At 37.1% G+C, this 17,820-nt stretch overlaps 1 protein-coding gene and 1 long non-coding RNA gene across 2 annotated transcripts in view; one reads left to right on the top strand and one right to left on the bottom strand.

The window, feature by feature from the left end:
- CD226 (CD226 molecule) overlaps positions 1-5,494 on the bottom strand; it is a 28,931-nt gene extending 23,437 nt beyond the window's left edge. Inside the window, exons 1-2 of the mRNA XM_072851589.1 lie at positions 5,449-5,494; positions 4,826-5,158 (exon numbers count right to left, since the gene is read on the bottom strand). Of these exons, the coding sequence (XP_072707690.1) occupies positions 4,826-5,158; positions 5,449-5,494 (379 nt within the window). The remainder of the gene's footprint in view (positions 1-4,825; positions 5,159-5,448) is intronic.
- Positions 5,495-8,214: 2,720 nt separating this feature from the next.
- LOC140647789 (uncharacterized) overlaps positions 8,215-17,820 on the top strand; it is a 42,639-nt gene continuing 33,033 nt past the window's right edge. Inside the window, exon 1 of the long non-coding RNA XR_012040959.1 lies at positions 8,215-8,307. This is a non-coding gene — a long non-coding RNA (uncharacterized lncRNA). The remainder of the gene's footprint in view (positions 8,308-17,820) is intronic.

Genomic DNA, 17,820 nt, shown 5'->3' on the forward strand with positions numbered 1-17,820 from the left:
CTGTTATTCACTCAATAGCATCTTTAATCACATATGAAAGGGTGTAACCACAGTGGACTTTTTATTTATAAAGACACCTTTACTCTAAAGGGAAAGAAATAGGGATGTTGTCAAAATACTGATAAAAAGAAATGTGCTTAATGCTTTTCAAATACTTGACTTCTTTCTTCTCTTTCTGTATTTTTGTTTAAAAAAGCAAGTCATGATCCCCAAACTTTTTTAACTGCTTGATCTTGTAGTGTCAGGGTCTTGTTAACACTTGAGTTGCTGGATCTAGTGACATTACTGTAACAGTTTGTCCTGGTTTCAGCTGAGATAGAGTTAATTTTCTTTATAGTGTCTGGTGTGGGGCTGTGTTTTGGATTTGTGCTGAAAACAGTGTTGATAATACAGAGATGTTTTAGCTGTTGCTGCACTAGTCAAGGACTTTCCAGCTTCCCATGCTCTGCCAGGTGCAGGAGAAGCTGGGAGGGGACACAGCCAGGACAGTTGATCCAAACTGACCAAAGGGCTATTCCATACCATACGATGTCATGCTCAGTATATAAAGCTGGGGAAGAAGAAGGAAGCAGCGGGGACATGTGGAGTGATGGCGTTTGTCTTCCCAAGTAACCATTACACGTGATGGAGCCCTGCTTTCCTGGAGATGGCTGAACACCTGCCTGCCCATGGGAAGCAGTGAATGAATTCTTTGCTTTGCTTTGCTTGCGTGCGCAGCTTTTGCTTTACCTATTAAACTGTTTTTATCTCAACCCTCGAGTTTTCTTACTTTTGCTCTTCTGATTCTCTCCCCCATCCCACCAGGGGGGAGTGAGCGAGCGGCTGCGTGGTGCTTAGTTGCCGGCTGGGGCTAAACCATGACACAGTTATACAATACTTGAAATATTTACTTATCAAGCATCAGCACTTGAGGCTTCAAACTATGCAAATGAAAAATGTTGACAAATCAGGATCATACTAATTTTACTCACTTTGTATTTGTAGTTTTTAAAAATTATACAAAGCACATGGGAAAGCAGAATTAGACTCATGACCTCTGTTGATTACCAGGAATGAAGCACTAGACCAACTTTGAACAGTTTGAGTGCAGAAACATTCATTGATTTGCAAGCCAGCAAAAGTTAATCCAAAATACTTTATCCAAATTTATGTAACTGCCAGCACATAAGATTGCCATGTGAAGAACATTTCACCTTATATTTTAATCTAGTTAAGAATCTCCATCATGAGTATAATGCCATATGGCATTATTTCAATTTATTTCCTCTATTTCCATTTAATGGAAATTCTGAAAGCCAATCATATATTCTACATCTATATCCTGTTGCCAGCTTTCATTGAGGTATGCACTACAGATTCCTCAATGGCATACTTAGTTACTTAAGTTGGTGCAGGAATGTCTCTGGGTCCCACAGTAACAGGTCAGTATAGATAAATCCTGACAATTTTCAATGCCCTGGTAGCGCAAATTAAATTATAAACCAGGCTTCAGTTTTGATTGACACAAAAACCTCAATAATAACAACTTAACTTGATCTGTGCCAATTTACCAGAGCAAGTTTGAGTTTCGTGTTGAATATTATGTGTCCACAAAGTTGCATCTGTTTAAAGGCAGATACAACTTTAGCTTAGCCAACTAATCTTTAAAACTAAAACCATAAATTGCAAAGCATTAGACACCATGCAATTCCTTAAAAAAAAAAAAATTAGTCTATTAAAAGTTTTTTTATTAACTGTTAGAAAAAATTGATTTTGCAGTGAGTTGTTTATTTGTCTGGGGTAGTGTAGGTAAATAAATGCTTTTAGAAAAGTGATGTCTATTGGGAATCAATAAATCATAAATCCCAACCAAAGAAAATAATGTCATTGAAACAAGTTTTAATTACCTATAAAATGATCTTTCTAGTACATTGGCAAGATTTCTTTATACCAGAGAATATCAGATTCCTTGAAAAACACTTTGTTTTCCAAGACCCCAACTATTTGTGTATATTAACCCTATAGAGCAAGATCTGTGTCCAGTGAAATTATGAGACTAACACTCAGCTTTCTCAAAGCTTTTTCCCTGCTGCAGAATAAAAAAACTTTAAAGATGAACATCAGTGTCCTAATTTTACAGGTTGGAAGACAAAGAAGAAAAATCTAGTGTCAGCAGCAGGCTAAAATACTGGCTGCATGGAATTGAATTTGAAGTTTACTGTTGATTTAATCAAAGCCAGATGTTATCCAGGGAGTTTAAAATATTTAGTACTGATGAAGGTGCTAATAAAGTTAGATAAAGCCTGACTGATAACAGTTCTACTATAACTACTACATAAATAAATACCTTCTCTAAACTCAGGTTTTAATAACATATTTAATTTGCAGTGCAGATTGAAGTAGTAATATTTTATCTTCACTGGTGATACACTTCATTCTCTTCAGATCAGTGTATATAAAGATCACATTTATACACATCTATCGGGAGCTGAACAGGATTGATTGTTCCTGTTCTCAGACACCTTGATTCTTTAAACAGAAAAGGATTAATTTCTATTCAACTTTATTATCTCCCTCTGTAGTAGGATTAAATTGATATACTTGAAAAATGGGGGGTTTGCTGTTGGTTTAGGTTTGTGTTTTAACATGCTCAAACCAAGAGAGAAATCCTACATACTGAGAATACTGAATCCCAGAGTATCGTTTTAAAAAAAAAATACCTCTGATAACTGATCCACTTTTTGTGTGGTTTACAGTGTGCTGAAATCTGCAAGTGGATTGCCTAATAAAGGTGTTGGACTGAAGGGTAACATCCCACAGGAAACTGACTGCCTTGTTTCTTGCATTTCAGATTAACCCTAGCCAATACATTCAAGAACAAGCAGCTGAGATCAGTACTGCCTTGGCCAGGAAAAGAACTAAACGAACTTGCAGATCTCTACCATATCTAACTTCTAGGATTTTATAGAAAATGAACTCACTGTGAATAAGGACTCAGCACTGCCACAACTCAGGTTGGACCAAACCACATAAGAGATCTAGTTTGCCTGTTCCTTTTGGTAAATAGCAACCTGGATTTCCAGATCTTGGCTTATTTGAATGCAACTAAAAAGTATGTTTCTAATGCCTACAGCTGCATTAATATTGTGCACTAAATGGACTGCCAGAGGAAAAGAAAGTAGGGAGTTACTTCTTCAGTAACTTTATTCCTTACATAATAAAAAAGACACCAGAGCAAAGCAAGCATTCAGAGATGCCACTAAAGGAATCACAGTTGAGGAACTCTGACCTGAACCGCAAGCCTACCCTGAGGGACCCTGCTCAGCAGTTTCACTGGTAGGACATTCCCTCTACAAGTTGAATGACTGTAAATTGTATGGCTATGCTAATGTGCCACAATGGGGAAAATAATTTCAGGTCCAAACTATCTGATCTAACAAAAAAATCTGGGGGAGACAGAATTACTTTTTTCAAAGTCAGGGCAATAACTTGTGTGTGGTTTAATTTCTGCATAGATGAGCAGCAATGATTACTACTAAAAAGCTAGCAGAGATAGGAAGACAGATTGGGATTCCTATTTCATCAGTGCCAACAACAAACGTGCTGGCTAAAATCAGGTTTCAAAAACCTTCAGTGGTGAAGACAGGAACAATGTACCTTGAATTTTTGAGGTTTAGATATGTCCTACAAAAGTCAGGTCCACTGTTTCATTGTAACCTTGAAATTACAGAAGTGTAGCTAAAATAAGGTTGAAATGAAGACTCAGAAGGATCAGGCTAGGAAAAGAACTGTTATTTTTATCTTCAAATGGTAGGAACTAAATTTTCCTTTCAACCCATTCTTTCCTAGCTGTGAAATACAATAAAATATTGAATGAAGTCTATTTTCACTCTGGAGGATGCAAAAGAGGAACAGATTCTTTCTACATTCACAATATCAAATCAACAAACCAATAACCAAAACTAGTTATCTTTTGAAGATATGTACATAATGGTCTCCTAAGGACTTCTATCAGAGAAGCTTGGTAATTTGCACCAGAGTTGTCAGTTGACCAGTGCTAAATAGGCATGCATGGAAAAATACTAGAAAAGGGTTTTCTCGTCTTACTCATACAGCTGGAAAGGAAACCAAATTGGATGAGTGGTCAGGTAATTACAGAGCCTTTGGAAAGTACATGGACAGCTACACAGAAAGTACATGGGCACAACTGGATCTTTTCCTTTCCTTCTTCCTTTTTCCATCTTTAAAAAAGTCTCCTTTTAAAGAAAAGGTCTTTTTTCTCCATTTAAACTTCCCTCTGTTTTGTTGCCACACCATTCCTAAATGGTTATTTTGTTCCTGAAAAAGCAAGCACAGAAGAGTTTCTAGAAAAAAACAATCCTAGTTTCAGACCAGGAATGCCCCCACCATATAACATAATGATAAAAATAAGGTATCCTCCATGGGTAGTTATAAGGTTCATCCATGTAATTTCATGGGTAGTTGCAATTTCATCCTCTGAAGAGATCCTATAGCTTGTTGAAATGCTATGAGAACCTTGGCCCAACAGAAATATCGCTGTTGCAATGACCGTTAGTACCTGAAGTCTACCATGTAATACACTGCTGTTGTGCCATCTGTCTGTCTCCTCCAGTTCCCCTCCTATCTTCCTGCTTCTCTTAAAATGACCTTTTGTCAAAGCAATATAATTATTTCCTGTCGTGCTAGCTCTTTTCCCCAAATTACTCCATTTCTGCATGCTATATAATTGAAAAGAAAAATTACAATGCCAGACACTCCCTAAATTGGCATGGATTTCTGTTTAGCATATATCAGAAATTTAGAAAAAAATGAGAGATTTGCTTACCTGGCTGAATAATTTCTATTACCTTTTCCCAAATTCCATCTGGGTAAGTTACAATGGAGCAAAAGTAAAGACCAACATCCTCCAAAGTGCTCTTGATGAAAGATAAGGACTTGTCTTCCCTGGAAGCATTTTCAAAATAAATTCTTCCATTGTATTTGTCTTCGATATGTACTCCATAAATTGGATGCAAGACAGCTATATTTTCTTTATGAGTTACATTAAATTTCATCCAGGATGTCTGGATTATCACAGCTTTGTTTGGATATATGCATTCCAGTTTCACCTTCTCAGTAAGTTTTACAGTTGAATCCACAAACTTTCCTTCCACGTTGGCTAAAGCACACACAGAAGTTCAGTTTCAGAATTAACATAATTGAAAATTGAAGTTATAGAAAAACTCAGAAACAACTTTGGCAGCACTACAAACAAAACACTGAAGAAAAAGTTCGCTAAAAAAAAACCCCAAACCTTAGATATTATTATTACCCGTAACTTGTGAATATCATTGAAAAATTAAAATTTGTCCAAAACACCCAGTAACGTACTTGTGAATTGTGATCATATCTGTCATGACGCAATAAAAAATGGGAAGATGTTAGTTAGGAATAAGAAAGCAACCTTACTTCCACAAAGCTGGAGAACAACAACAAGGAGAACTGCATGGTCCATCTCAAAGAACACTGGAATCAGTGACTGCAGTGCAACGTGGTTTCATTCAATCGCTGTGCATCATGTGCCCTTATCACAGGATGTTTTTACTTTTGAAATATGAAAACATCATGTGCTTTTTACTTTCACATTCTAAGAAACACCAAGTTTGAGGTCTCGGTGCAGTTGCATCAGAGAGAGACTAAATTCCTATCAAAATCCACCTCAGAGTAAAGTTTGCATTACTAATGAACCTCTAGCAATATGCATGAATACTATGATAACTGATGAAGTGGGGATCTTTAGGTTTCTTCAGCAGAAGCAAACAGAATTCTTCCATGGCATGTATCCAAAATCAATAGAATTACTCCATTTTTCTGACACTGCAGTTCAACATTTATCTATTATTCAGGGAGTATAAAATCTAAAGAGAAGATAAGACAGTTCCTATATATTAGAGGTCATAATTCTGTGACTAGTTATAAAAAGTAATGTCTTAAGGTCTGAAAATTTTTTTGTGATAACATGTCATGAGCTAGTATTTTGGAATCAAAATTATGCAGCTCAAAAATTCTTGTTCAAAGGTGTAAGAATCGTATTCGTGACTCATGTTGAAATTTGTCAAAACAAGCCACACTCTTACATTTTTTTATGGAATTTTCTCAGGACAACTGCAAGCATTTTTGCACCTTGGCAGCCCATAGTTTTACGGAGCTGCTTAAAATTGGAACAACATAATTGGCTTGAAGTCAAAACTAATCTTGAATCGACTGGTTAAAATTCTCAAATGAATAAACAAATGTAATCTGAACTAAAGTTGATAACAGAAATTAATATTTTAGGTCAGTAATAGCCTGCACAAGCTTGAGCAGAACTTAGCATTAGGTCAGTTTAAGACTCCTCCCACAGTGTAACAACTTGTGTGTAAACCAAAATCTGTATATACTTATCACTGTTAAACTAGGATGTATGTTTTAGGATAATACAACATTTTGAATGTTTGCAATGACTCCATTTTGCCACTTCCTAGTTAGATCTGTAATTCTCCATTGTTGCGGTTGCACTTATTTCTACTCTACTTTGTCTGGATTCACAAAGGACACCTAGATAGTCAGTAGTCCATCTAATGCTGAATGTAAAAATCTAAATAGAAGAGAATTGAGTTGAAGACTGAGTCTTATTTTATTTGCATTACAAAGTTATCTTTTCAAACAGATCAAAAGATTAACTTACATTAAGCTTGTCTCAGGAAACAGAAGTATTGCTGATAAGAAAAGCAGGAAATGGGAAGCTTCAGAAACTAAACTGCACATTCTGTATTAGAAAAGAAAGGATCTTGTGAGTTGAAGAGGTCCAGTTGCTGGATGCTGTGTGGCATAGCAGCCTTTAAACCAGCTACACAGGATCTACATGGTTCCATATTTAAATTCTGAATTTCAGTGGTTAGCTGTTCTCAAATTGTAGTTGCAAATGAGGCAAGAAGTCAAAGTATCTCTCTAGCTTGAAATAATATTCTTTACGTCATACTACCTATGTATATAGTAGTTTACAGGTGGGTGGTGGTCCACAAAATCTAAAGTGAAATGAAAAAGATAAACATATGTTCATTTTTTTACTATTAAAAAAATTATTACTATTACTATTATTACAAATGAAACTTTTTACAGATCTGTTTTCTTTAATTATAGCTAAGGTAAAGTACTCAGGAAGTGTCCAAAATGAAGACAAATTCCTTTAAATGAAAATTATTCTTCACTCATCTGTGTATAAATATAAATTACAATTTATTGCTCTGAATTTCATGGTCGTTTCTCTCCATCTGGCATTGAAAGAAAAACAGAAGTCGATAAATTAACGTCCAACCCCACATGATGACTAAGTATCGATGATATAATATGTCATCTAAAGACATTTATTTGCTGTACAACAGACACAGTTACTGCAAATGTCAGGGATTCTTGGTCATCTAGTCTCAAGAACAGGGTCCCTTGTCACACCTGCTAAAAAAATCAGCCTGTAACCAGAGAATTACTGGGTCTCCCTCTAAAGGCTGCGCTACATGTCCCCTCCAGACACCAGTACAAGTCCCCTCTAGACACCTGGGCAACACACCTGCAAGTCACAAACCAGAAAGCTGTCGGCTCTGTGAAAGTTAACTCTACTGGTATAATTTGGGAGCAGGCACACACTTAAAGTATCATGGTGCAACCTATAAAAAGATAAATACACACCATCTCCACCATACCCTCCTGGGCAGTGGACTTATCAGAGCAGGTGGTGTAAGGGAAGGTCTATCGTGCAGCCCCCTCCCTTCCAGCCTCTCCTCGTACCTCCCTTACCTTTAACCTCTGTTTCTCCCTAGCTCCCCATCACTGAACGGCTGGAAAATCCACATATCTCTGATCATCTGTGGATAAGAAACTCTCACAGCAGCAGCAGCAGCAACAGCACATGTCACAGTCACTCCATCACTTGAGTGGTTCCTTGGGCTCTGCCTCTCTGGTTCTCTGGCCATTGTTCCCCACAGCCTGGCTCTTCTTTCCCAGTAATCCCACTTTCTCCCCATCCTTTGAACCTCAAAGCAAAGGAAGGGAAGGCTCACAAAGGCAAACAAGCCATAGTTACCTAATCATTGGCTAAATGCCAATTACAGTTTCACAACAAAAGCAGCACGGTGGAATTTTCCAGCTGAATGTACAACTGTAGGATGTGGTTTAAAAGAAAAAAAACTAGACAGAAAGAGAAAGAGCAAAAAAGATTGTGCAGTAAACACAATGGAGATCTACAGTTTGGATTTTAATCATGACTTGAACATACATCTTCGGTGACCCTGGGTGAGTCATTTCATTTCCTGCTGCATTAATTTCCCAAACTCCAATACATAGATAATATGTAATGAATGCTGCTGTTTCAAAGCATGTCGCAATAATCTCTCTAATGAGGCTTTTTTAATGGAAATTGCTATAAAACTGTGAAGAATAAGACATACATATAGGGTCAGCACAATATGTTAAAACCCTTTTTAATGACTCATTAGTATTTAAGATTTATTGCCTGTAGCAATAGTGCAGAAAGAGTGGCAAATATACTTGCAGACTGCTGCTACCACCAGCAAAAAGGCCTTGATTGTGGCAGTACAGTGAAGCAGGAGACAGCTAAAAAGCAGACCACTCCAGGTACCACTTCTTTACTTATGAACATGACCAACTGGAAAAAGATCAGGGCAAAAAGGTTCTTTAGTTTCAGTGAATCTCCAGTGAAGATAATGAAGCAAATAGGCTGGGAGGAGGGAGGTTTGAGCATATTTCGCACTTGGTCTGAGCATCCCTGTAGATTAGCTCTAACCCTGTAGAAGCCAGGTTAACCAACCCAGACGACAATTTTGTAAAAAGTGATACAACTCCCTGTTTCTCTATGGATTAGGGTCCGTCTGTTGCCAGTGCGCTACCATCAAGGAAACTACCTCTTTTTCCATTCACCTTTCTATGTTTCTTTAAGCAGGATGGCTGAGTCGTACAGCTGGCTAAAGGCACAATAATTCAATTTGCTTTTTCCTATTCTGCATCTAATCTAATTGAACAAATAAAGCCCCGCAAATTGGATTAATCTATAGGCATGCCTGATTCAGTAACATAATGGATAGAATTCTTCAGTATGTATTCATTAATCTCAGAGGAGAAGTTAAGTTAACATCAGGTATCCCTCCAAAGAGAAAGGAAAAAGTTGTGAATTAAATACAGTCACGTTTTGGGAATATATTGGTAAAGATGATTCAGAGAGGAAAAAAAAGTTGAATTTAAAAGGCTTTCCCAAATGTAGAAAAGTAAAGAAAATATAACCTACATACCCAAGTTCTCAATAATTTTTTATTGTTAAACATACTGGCCTCCAAAAGGCTACGCTATATAAATTATAGTTCTATGATTAAATGCTTCAACCCCCAAAAGTCAGTCTTTGCAACAGAATATGTATCGATGAATCTTTAGATAAAGGATTATGTTTCCACATTTCTGGAAATGGAAAATTATTTACATTTTTTGGAACTGGACCACGAACTGGATATTCATCCTAACATAACACTGAACACCTAAATGGGTCAGGAAACTAAAGACTGTTGGTGATAAAAACCACAGCTGTAATATGAAGGCCAGATAACACTAAATGCTGAGATTCAGAAAGGGTTTTTTGCAGTGTTTTTTAGAGAGGTTATGCATGAGTAATGGATGCCATCTGAATATAGAAAAGCTATGTTTAGTGACAGAATAAGCTAATGGTGAGGGGTACTAATAGTATCAAGGTCTGCTAAAGGCAGTGGAAGAAACACCACTGCTGAACAAATTTTGAACTAGGCACCATAAAGCACTACTACTGATGACTCTCAAGCCTGAAGTGTGTTGGTAGGAGATAAGAAGGTTTGTTGTATTTTTTTAAGTTCACCGTGTAAGTAGTGTTCCTTTGATGTGCTCATAGCAGGAGAGTCTGCCTGTGATGGCTTGCTCAACTTCAGTGAAGTTTTGCATGTCTGTGTGTGAGGGGGAAATCCTTAAAGCAGCCATTAGAAGTGCTCCTCTGTCTATTTGAATAAAACAAAAGTGGAAAATATGACAAAAAAGTGAACTGAAGATAATTATGAAGACAATGAAAAAAGCTACGTTGATCTACTTAGAGAGAGGAAACCTCAACAAAAAATCCCAAGAAAATATCCAATTAATTATTTTTTTATATTTTTATTTACCTGATTGCTTAATGATAAAAGCTATCACCATGCCTTTTTCTTCTATCTAAAACTTTTCTGTTCAATGATCTTGACTGCAAATGTTTGCCACTGATTAGCTCATAAGGTATCAAAAATGTCCTTAAAAATATTTTATAAATTCTTCTACTTTTATAATAGGAAGATAGTACTGGATTTCTATTCATGTTTTGTTGATAATTAGTCTATGCATTTTCATCCAGTATTAACACAGAAGACAGCATTTGAAAGACGTGAAATAAACTAATTCACAAAGGAAAGTAGTAAATTACATTTGAGTCTCTAAGAATTTAATGTACTGATACTGTGTAGTTGACTATGCTTACTTCTTTCAGTTTACTTCTTGTCCTCCTGTTGAAGTCTCTTATTTTATTAGTTTCCAAAAAGTTATATTATTTGCAGAAACCTGAAAGTTTCATTTTAATGAAAGAACAATGAAAGCAGAAAGGCTTCAAGGTCCTCACACAAATCTGTAATTGGGACAGGAAATGGACATTTCCGTTTCAGAGCACAGCCATTCTCATACACCTATTATTTTTCCTGAATTATTCTTTTCCTGGTTCAACTTTACTTTTTATGTCCATCATGTTGCTAAAATAACCCCATTAAAAGTCATTTTAAGGAAATGAATGTTGCTGGATTTTTTCATTTGCTGGCAGAAGCTTACAGAGTTGTTTCCAAAACAATACCCTCAAATACAGCCTGGATGTGAAAACTTCCTGCAGAGGCGGATCACCTAAGGTTGAGCCTATCGTTAATTATAGGATGTTGTCAGCTCAGACGTGTCTCCAAGAAAGATCTGAAACTTATATATGGCGAAGAAGCTTATGACTAAAAATGGCTTTCAAAATCCAGGGAGAAAACTAAAGAGAGCAAACAATGCATCTTTTGTATATGGCATCTTTAACCTTTTTTGTTAATGCATCCAGGACCTGACACAGCCTACCTTTCAAGCAAAGAAAGTTATCTCATAGATCTTCTTTTTCTTAAGCCCTTTTTGTGCCCCTTTATTGGGAAAAAGCTTGGTAAACAGCAACGTGTCAGTTTATCATTTTCCAGTAATACACGTCTCTTTCCTACATGATCAACTCAAGCAGCCAATACTATCTAAAATCTCCCCACTACACACGAAAAACCCAAAGAAAACCAAAACCAAAGGAAACCACCCCAAACACCAAACCGAAATATCCTCGAGGTAGTGGTGATGATGCGTAACAGCAGAAAATCAGATGACTGTTTGCTTTGTTACCTATTTCCAGTTTGATGAGTTCTGCCTGTTGCTTTTTCTGTTTAAAAATCAAAAAAGGGGTGTGGGGGTGTCATTGTGCAACAGAGATGGAAGCTGCTGGCGGTGCTGGCTGAGACGAGCTGGGTACAGTCAGACATTGAGATGGAGATGGAGCAGGAAGCCATGTGCTCACCACGCAGGCACTGGCTGGAGGAGTCGGGAGCAGATGAGATGCGATCCCAAAGCAGACAAGACCCAGAGGCTCAGTGTCTGGCTGCCTTACAGGCTCGGCGGCGGCTGCAGAGGGCTGCTCACACAGGCAGAGTAGAAGGCTTCACAGCAGAACCGAGGGAGAGACCTGCTCCTGTGAAGACGCAGGGTTTGGGGGAAAACTTAATTTCAAACTCTCTTATTTAGTCTGTCACACCTATCAAATTTGAGATCTGTCTTTAAAGAGTTACATTGCTCTGGTTCATTACTTGTGTTCTGAAGAAACGCAGCCAAGGACACCCATGTCGTACCTTGGTACAGTGGTGTCAGGGAAAGCAGCAGTAGTTCCTACTCAAAGGTCCTGCTGACTTAGTGGTCCTTTACACAGAAAGGGTTGCATTCAGATTTCCATTAACTACCTGGGCACAAATGCATGTTCACTTCTTTTCTTTTCCTTTTTTTGATCTTTGACTTGTTTTAAATGTCCTAAGAGGTACCAACTCAACCATTCAAACTGCCCCTCGAAAGAAGCATACTTCAGAACAAACAAGCAACCTCTTCCCCTACAAGTACACTGCTTAAAGATTTTCAAAATAGAAAACTAAAAAATATTTGTTAGTAAACTTTTGAACAAATAATGGACTAAGCTGTCCCCACTCTATGGAGAAAAATTACCTTGGAGAGGGAGATTAAGAAGGACAAAGAAACTATGTAAAAACAACGACCTCCTACCAAATCTTTACACATGTAATGAAATGGAAGAATCAACAAAACCTAAAGAAAAAATTAAAACTCTGTTCTATTGTAATGAATTAAGGTAATCTGTTGGTTTTGGAGTTTGGTGTTTGTTTGTTTGTTTTTTTAACTCTACGTTCCTATATACTAATACATAGCAATTCCTCAGGTAAAAATCTCTTTCCTACTAAAATCTAGAACTGATGTTTCTTGAGCATTCCGTTGCTTTACAGAAGTTCATTTGCTTAGGCAAAGCCCAATAAAACAGTAGAGATTTTTCAAGAAAGGTATCACAGTCAACTGTAAATTAATGAAACCAAGGAATATCTGCTGCAATCATTTGTTTTAGTAGAAATAATAGCATAATTGTACCATAAACTCCTGCCTGATTCACTACAACGTATTACATCTGTTTTATGCCAATGTAGTTCCAAGGAAATCAATGATATTTATACTGACATAAAGCAGCGGTGAGTCATATTCTCAATTAGTCTCTTCAGTTCAAGAAGGAATATCAGAGATTTTTCTTTATTTTCTAAAATTTAGCCTGCAACCATGTTCACGTATTTCTAAGAACCTGAAAGTTTAATTACCTCTATAGGGCTTCAGACCACCCATTACGGAATCATCACAAGTTATTTTATGAGGATTTATTTTTTAATTGAATTATTGTGACTGCATAGGTCTTTTGTTTCATTAATGTGTTCAAAACAAGAGCCACTGGTCTCTGACAGATTTATTTTTTTTTTTAAATTATGTGTGTGATCTATAGGAATCATAAAATGCCTGTAAAGTAGCATACCTGCTCAAAAAGGGCTTATCAACTATCCTAATATAACTATCCTAATATATTGATTCTGCTATCAATTAAAAACATTATGCTTTTATTTTTATGGTTGGGTTCAATTCCCCTTAGTTGAAATAACGTGTGAAGCCCCTCCTAGCTTGAAATATAACCCATTTTCAACCATCCAAAGTTTAAAATTGCAGATATTTATTTTTTTACAATTACATCTTCCTATTTTTAATTGAATCTTTGTTTCTTTTTTGTTAATGTCAAAGAGATTTTTTAAAAAGGTAGTGATCTGAGTATATAATGTGCCAGCGCTCAAAGGCTTACCAGGATAATCTGATGCATTAGAGAGGCAGGAATTTAAACAGATAATCCCAGGCAAACCTTGCTAGGATAATTTTAAAGAGTTGGTTGACTGAATTTGGGTTGATCAAAAATAACCAGAGACCTTGGTTTTGCAGGCAGTTCATTCTTAAAGAGCTAAACGAGAGGGCTCCTCATGCACACACTGGACTGTCATACATACAGCTTCAGGTTTTGGGTTATTCAAGCTAATAGCCTGGATCAAGATATGCAAGGTCAAAACTGCATCTATCAACTTCCTTGCAGTAGTGTTTGTATCCATTATAGACTATATTTATTTTGCAATGGGAAACCTGGAAATACAGCATTAGTATTTTTTGATTGATTATTTTTCAAAGCATAAAATGAAAGATACACTATATTGCTATAGCTGTGTTTTGCCCCTGGATTCCTGGGATTGAGAGCTTTGTGTGTTGTTTTTTGTTGTTTCTGTTGTAGATTATGGCGAATTATATTTCCTGGATATTATGTTTCAGGCTTAATGGGCTTTTTTTTTTCACAACTGAGTCAACTGTATTTTCTACTAAGCCTGAGATGAATACATACGTGTGCCCTTTCATTTAAGTAGAAATTCTATTGCTTGAAAAACCATATATATAATAATATACAGAATGTGGCAGCTGACTTAATTCAACAAATGGTGAAAAAATTCTTCTGAGAACAAAGATACAGATTTCCTGTCATTCTGATATTAACCATTCTTTGTATAGGAAGGGTAGCATCAAAAGCATCTTTAAATAGTTCTCAGTTTGCTTTTCTGAAAAGATTTTGACAGTGTTAATTACTTCTGCTAACAGAAATTTCTGACACTTATATGACTTTTTGCTGCATTTGAAAAAGGCTTTCATGTTTGGTGTACTGATATATCCAATTAAAACCCCGGGAAATTAAATGAAATGAAATGAAAAGAAAAGAAACAAAACAAAACTTATTGTTAGCATTGTTAGCTACCAAGTAAGGCATTTCCAGTGACTTCACCAAAACATAGATTTTACTTCTTCTGTGGGGGGACTTCTGGATGAAGAAATTAACTCCTTTTGAATGTAGCAATAGCATGCACTGATTGCAAGAGAGAACAGAAGCACAAAACTCTACTCATTGCCCCATGAGGCAGCCAGTGTGGCTTCACAGGTGGGCAAGCTGCTCACGATTTGTCCAGGACAGAAGCTGGTGGTGGGCTTGCGCACCATTTCCCTCTCTGCTGGTCGGCATCGGATTATCTGTAATTCTAAAATAGACTGTGCTAGTACCTGTGAAATCAGAAGAAAAGACAGAAAAATTCTAATTAAAACCAAAAAGAACTACTATCAGAGCATAGGAGAATGGCAGAATGGGGATGTTTTAAGCAGAAGACATATAGAACTGCCAAAGTAGATCATTATATATTCTCTTTCTATTTTTCATGGAAAAGATCAAGGGCTTTGCTGTGCATGAAACTTGTACCTTTACACTGCCACGGTTAGAGTAATGCCATCATCCTTGGACAGGTGCATTTGTACCAACACAAAATTCTGTTTATTCATCACTCACCATTTCATTCACATATGAGAAGGTGAATATACACATGGAAGTCAACTTTATGTAGTGTGTTTGTAAAGGAGTCACTAATAATATTGTTACACTGGTATAAAAACCCCCACCTTAAAGTACTGTAACTACGTTGGTATAAAAAGATCCAACATTAAAGTGGTTGGCACAAAATCTGTTGACTGACTGTTAAGTGCTTCGATTGCAATTCATAGAGTAAGGTTTGACAAAAGTTTCTAGAACTGCAGCAATGGAAAACACCTTAAATAGGTCATTCCTAAGCATAAAGAAAAAAAAGGAAAATAAAGGAAAATAAAGATCAAACAAATGAAATTCAAATAAACTATGATAGCACAGATAGCTGCTGTTTTCACAAGTGTTTATAGCTGTGGTCTTTTGAACTTATTTACTACAATAAGTAAATAAGCTATTTTACCTGTTATGCTATTTCTATTTCTCTCTTTCTCTCTCACTCTTTCTTTTTTTTAATGTGCAGTTTCAGTTAGACTTCAAACCCTTGGTTTAGCACTTGCCACCTACCACTGTTTCCAGTTGGCCATTTTATCTCCAACTGAAAATAAAATTATGCCAGCATGTTGGGGAGAAAACACAGAATACTTTAAAGAGTCATATGAAAAAGTGCGTAGGCTGTTAAGGATCTTTCTTCTGATACATTATTGCAAATACACTCCCAGCACAGGATAAGGAGATTTATTACCATGAAGAGACATATCAGTTCAGAAGGAGAATAAAATAATCCACCCTGAAGAGCTACGTTCTGGGTGATTACATTTTGACCTCAATTCCTGCTATATTCCCTAGTGAATTTGTCCATACAATAATGTTTCCCCTGCAGGGACCTAGTCCAGCATCACCTAAAGTTAGATTTTTCTATTGATTTTTATGGTCTATGGCTTCTTAAAATCAGTTGTTGTTACATCCATAACAATTTTTTTTCCACGCTCATTGTTCTGTCATTAAATATTTTTAAAAGCATACTGGATAAAAACCACAACATTTAAACTGCACGTTTAACCACATACGGACTTTCACTAATACAGGTGGAAGAATACAAACCCCTACAATCCATTGCTGTGCTATAATTTTTTCTCATTTTTATTCTTACAGGATGCAAACTTCCTGTCACTAAGAAAGTTAGATTTAAAAGTAATATTCAAAGGCACTTTTCTGACTCTGGCCTCAGTCATTTTGCCATTTAAAACTGTATAAAAATAGTTGCTTTATTCAAATCGGGGGGGGGGGGGGGGGGAGGGGTTGCCCTGTTGATGTGTAATAAATGCACTAAATGGGAACAATACACTGTCAACAAAACCGATACTGAGCAGAAATAGTTTTTCTCCTATAAATGTTAAAGGCAAAATATAGTAAGGAAAGATTTTTGGAAACCATCATCAGTTTTACACTAAACATCACCACTTCCTTTCAAGTAATTCTTGTTATTTTAGCTGCTGTTTGGTTGCTGACTTTGCCCCCCTCAGCACAGGGTGCAGACACGGAGGGAGGGCGAGCCCCGCGCCACAGAGGCTGCTGCAGGTTTCGCAGTGCCCCAAAACCTCAGAGCCCTCCCTGCTGGCTGCTCCAGCTTCTGGTGACCTCCTGCCGAATGGCTCCACTCCTTCTCGTGTATTAATACACCTTTTTGTAGGGATGCTTTGCAAACCTTTAGTTATTGCACAGTAATTTCAGACAATGCCACGTTTTTCACTCAAGAGTAGCATTTTTATTAGGTCAGAAACCAGCATGCAGATGAATTCAATATTCCTTTTTTAAACTTATTTTTAATGCCGGAAACTGTACATCTTGCAGGTGCGAAGGGTCCAAAGGGTCTAAGGAACAGTTTCCTGAGCTGTGGATTAATGAATAGCTGATGTCTTAATTTACGCAAACAGATTAAAAATCACACCAAAAGTTTCAGAAAAATTGCCAATTCCAGTGATGCTGTTTCTACTTACAGGATAAGTTTGTGTTAGCCCTTGAAACTTCAGGGTTATTTGCCATTTATGAAAAACTTTTAAACTGCAGAGAAGCGAATCATGAAGGCACTAAAGCTTGTGCGTAGTCTTGGGATTCACCAAATTCCAGGTTCAGGAAGGCTCTGAAATTCAGATAAAGTAGCTTTAATTGGAAGCAACTCGAAGTTTTTATTCAAGTTCTGTTATTCAACTCTGGAAGGCACCTTTCTGGAAAGGTATCCTGATGGGCAAGAAAAACTCCAGCTGAGAAGGAGGAGTGAGTCACGCTGCAGCTGCCACGGTGATGGGAAAATGGCCCTCTGCAAATCCTCAACTACAGAGAGTCCTGGAATGATGACCAAGAGGAAAGACAATTGAGAAAATTCCTGATTTGGTGAAATTCACTTTTGAAGAGGAAGCACTTTGAGCTTTTCTACAACACCCTAAATTTGGATTTATGTGATGAATACTGCTATTCTGATGTTAGCGTGTTGGTTGCCCTTGCCTCAGTTGAGAGTGCATCTTTCTCAGCTCACCTAGGTGCTGACAACTGTATCCTCTCAAAAGAGCTTTTGAAGAGGTTTTTTTTGTTGGTTTTCTCCCCCCCCCCCCCCCGCCCTCAATATTGTTCAGGTTTTGGTTTATCATTTGATTTAATGATTGGCACAAAGCCACACTAACTGGTTTCTGAAGTCAGTAGCAGCCGGTGATGCAGACCTAACACAGGAAATTAAACTGAGGAGACATTACCCTCTTGTTAAACTC

Source organism: Ciconia boyciana, chromosome 2 (genome assembly GCF_034638445.1).
Source record: "Ciconia boyciana chromosome 2, ASM3463844v1, whole genome shotgun sequence".
In the NCBI taxonomy this organism is placed as follows: domain Eukaryota; kingdom Metazoa; phylum Chordata; class Aves; order Ciconiiformes; family Ciconiidae; genus Ciconia; species Ciconia boyciana.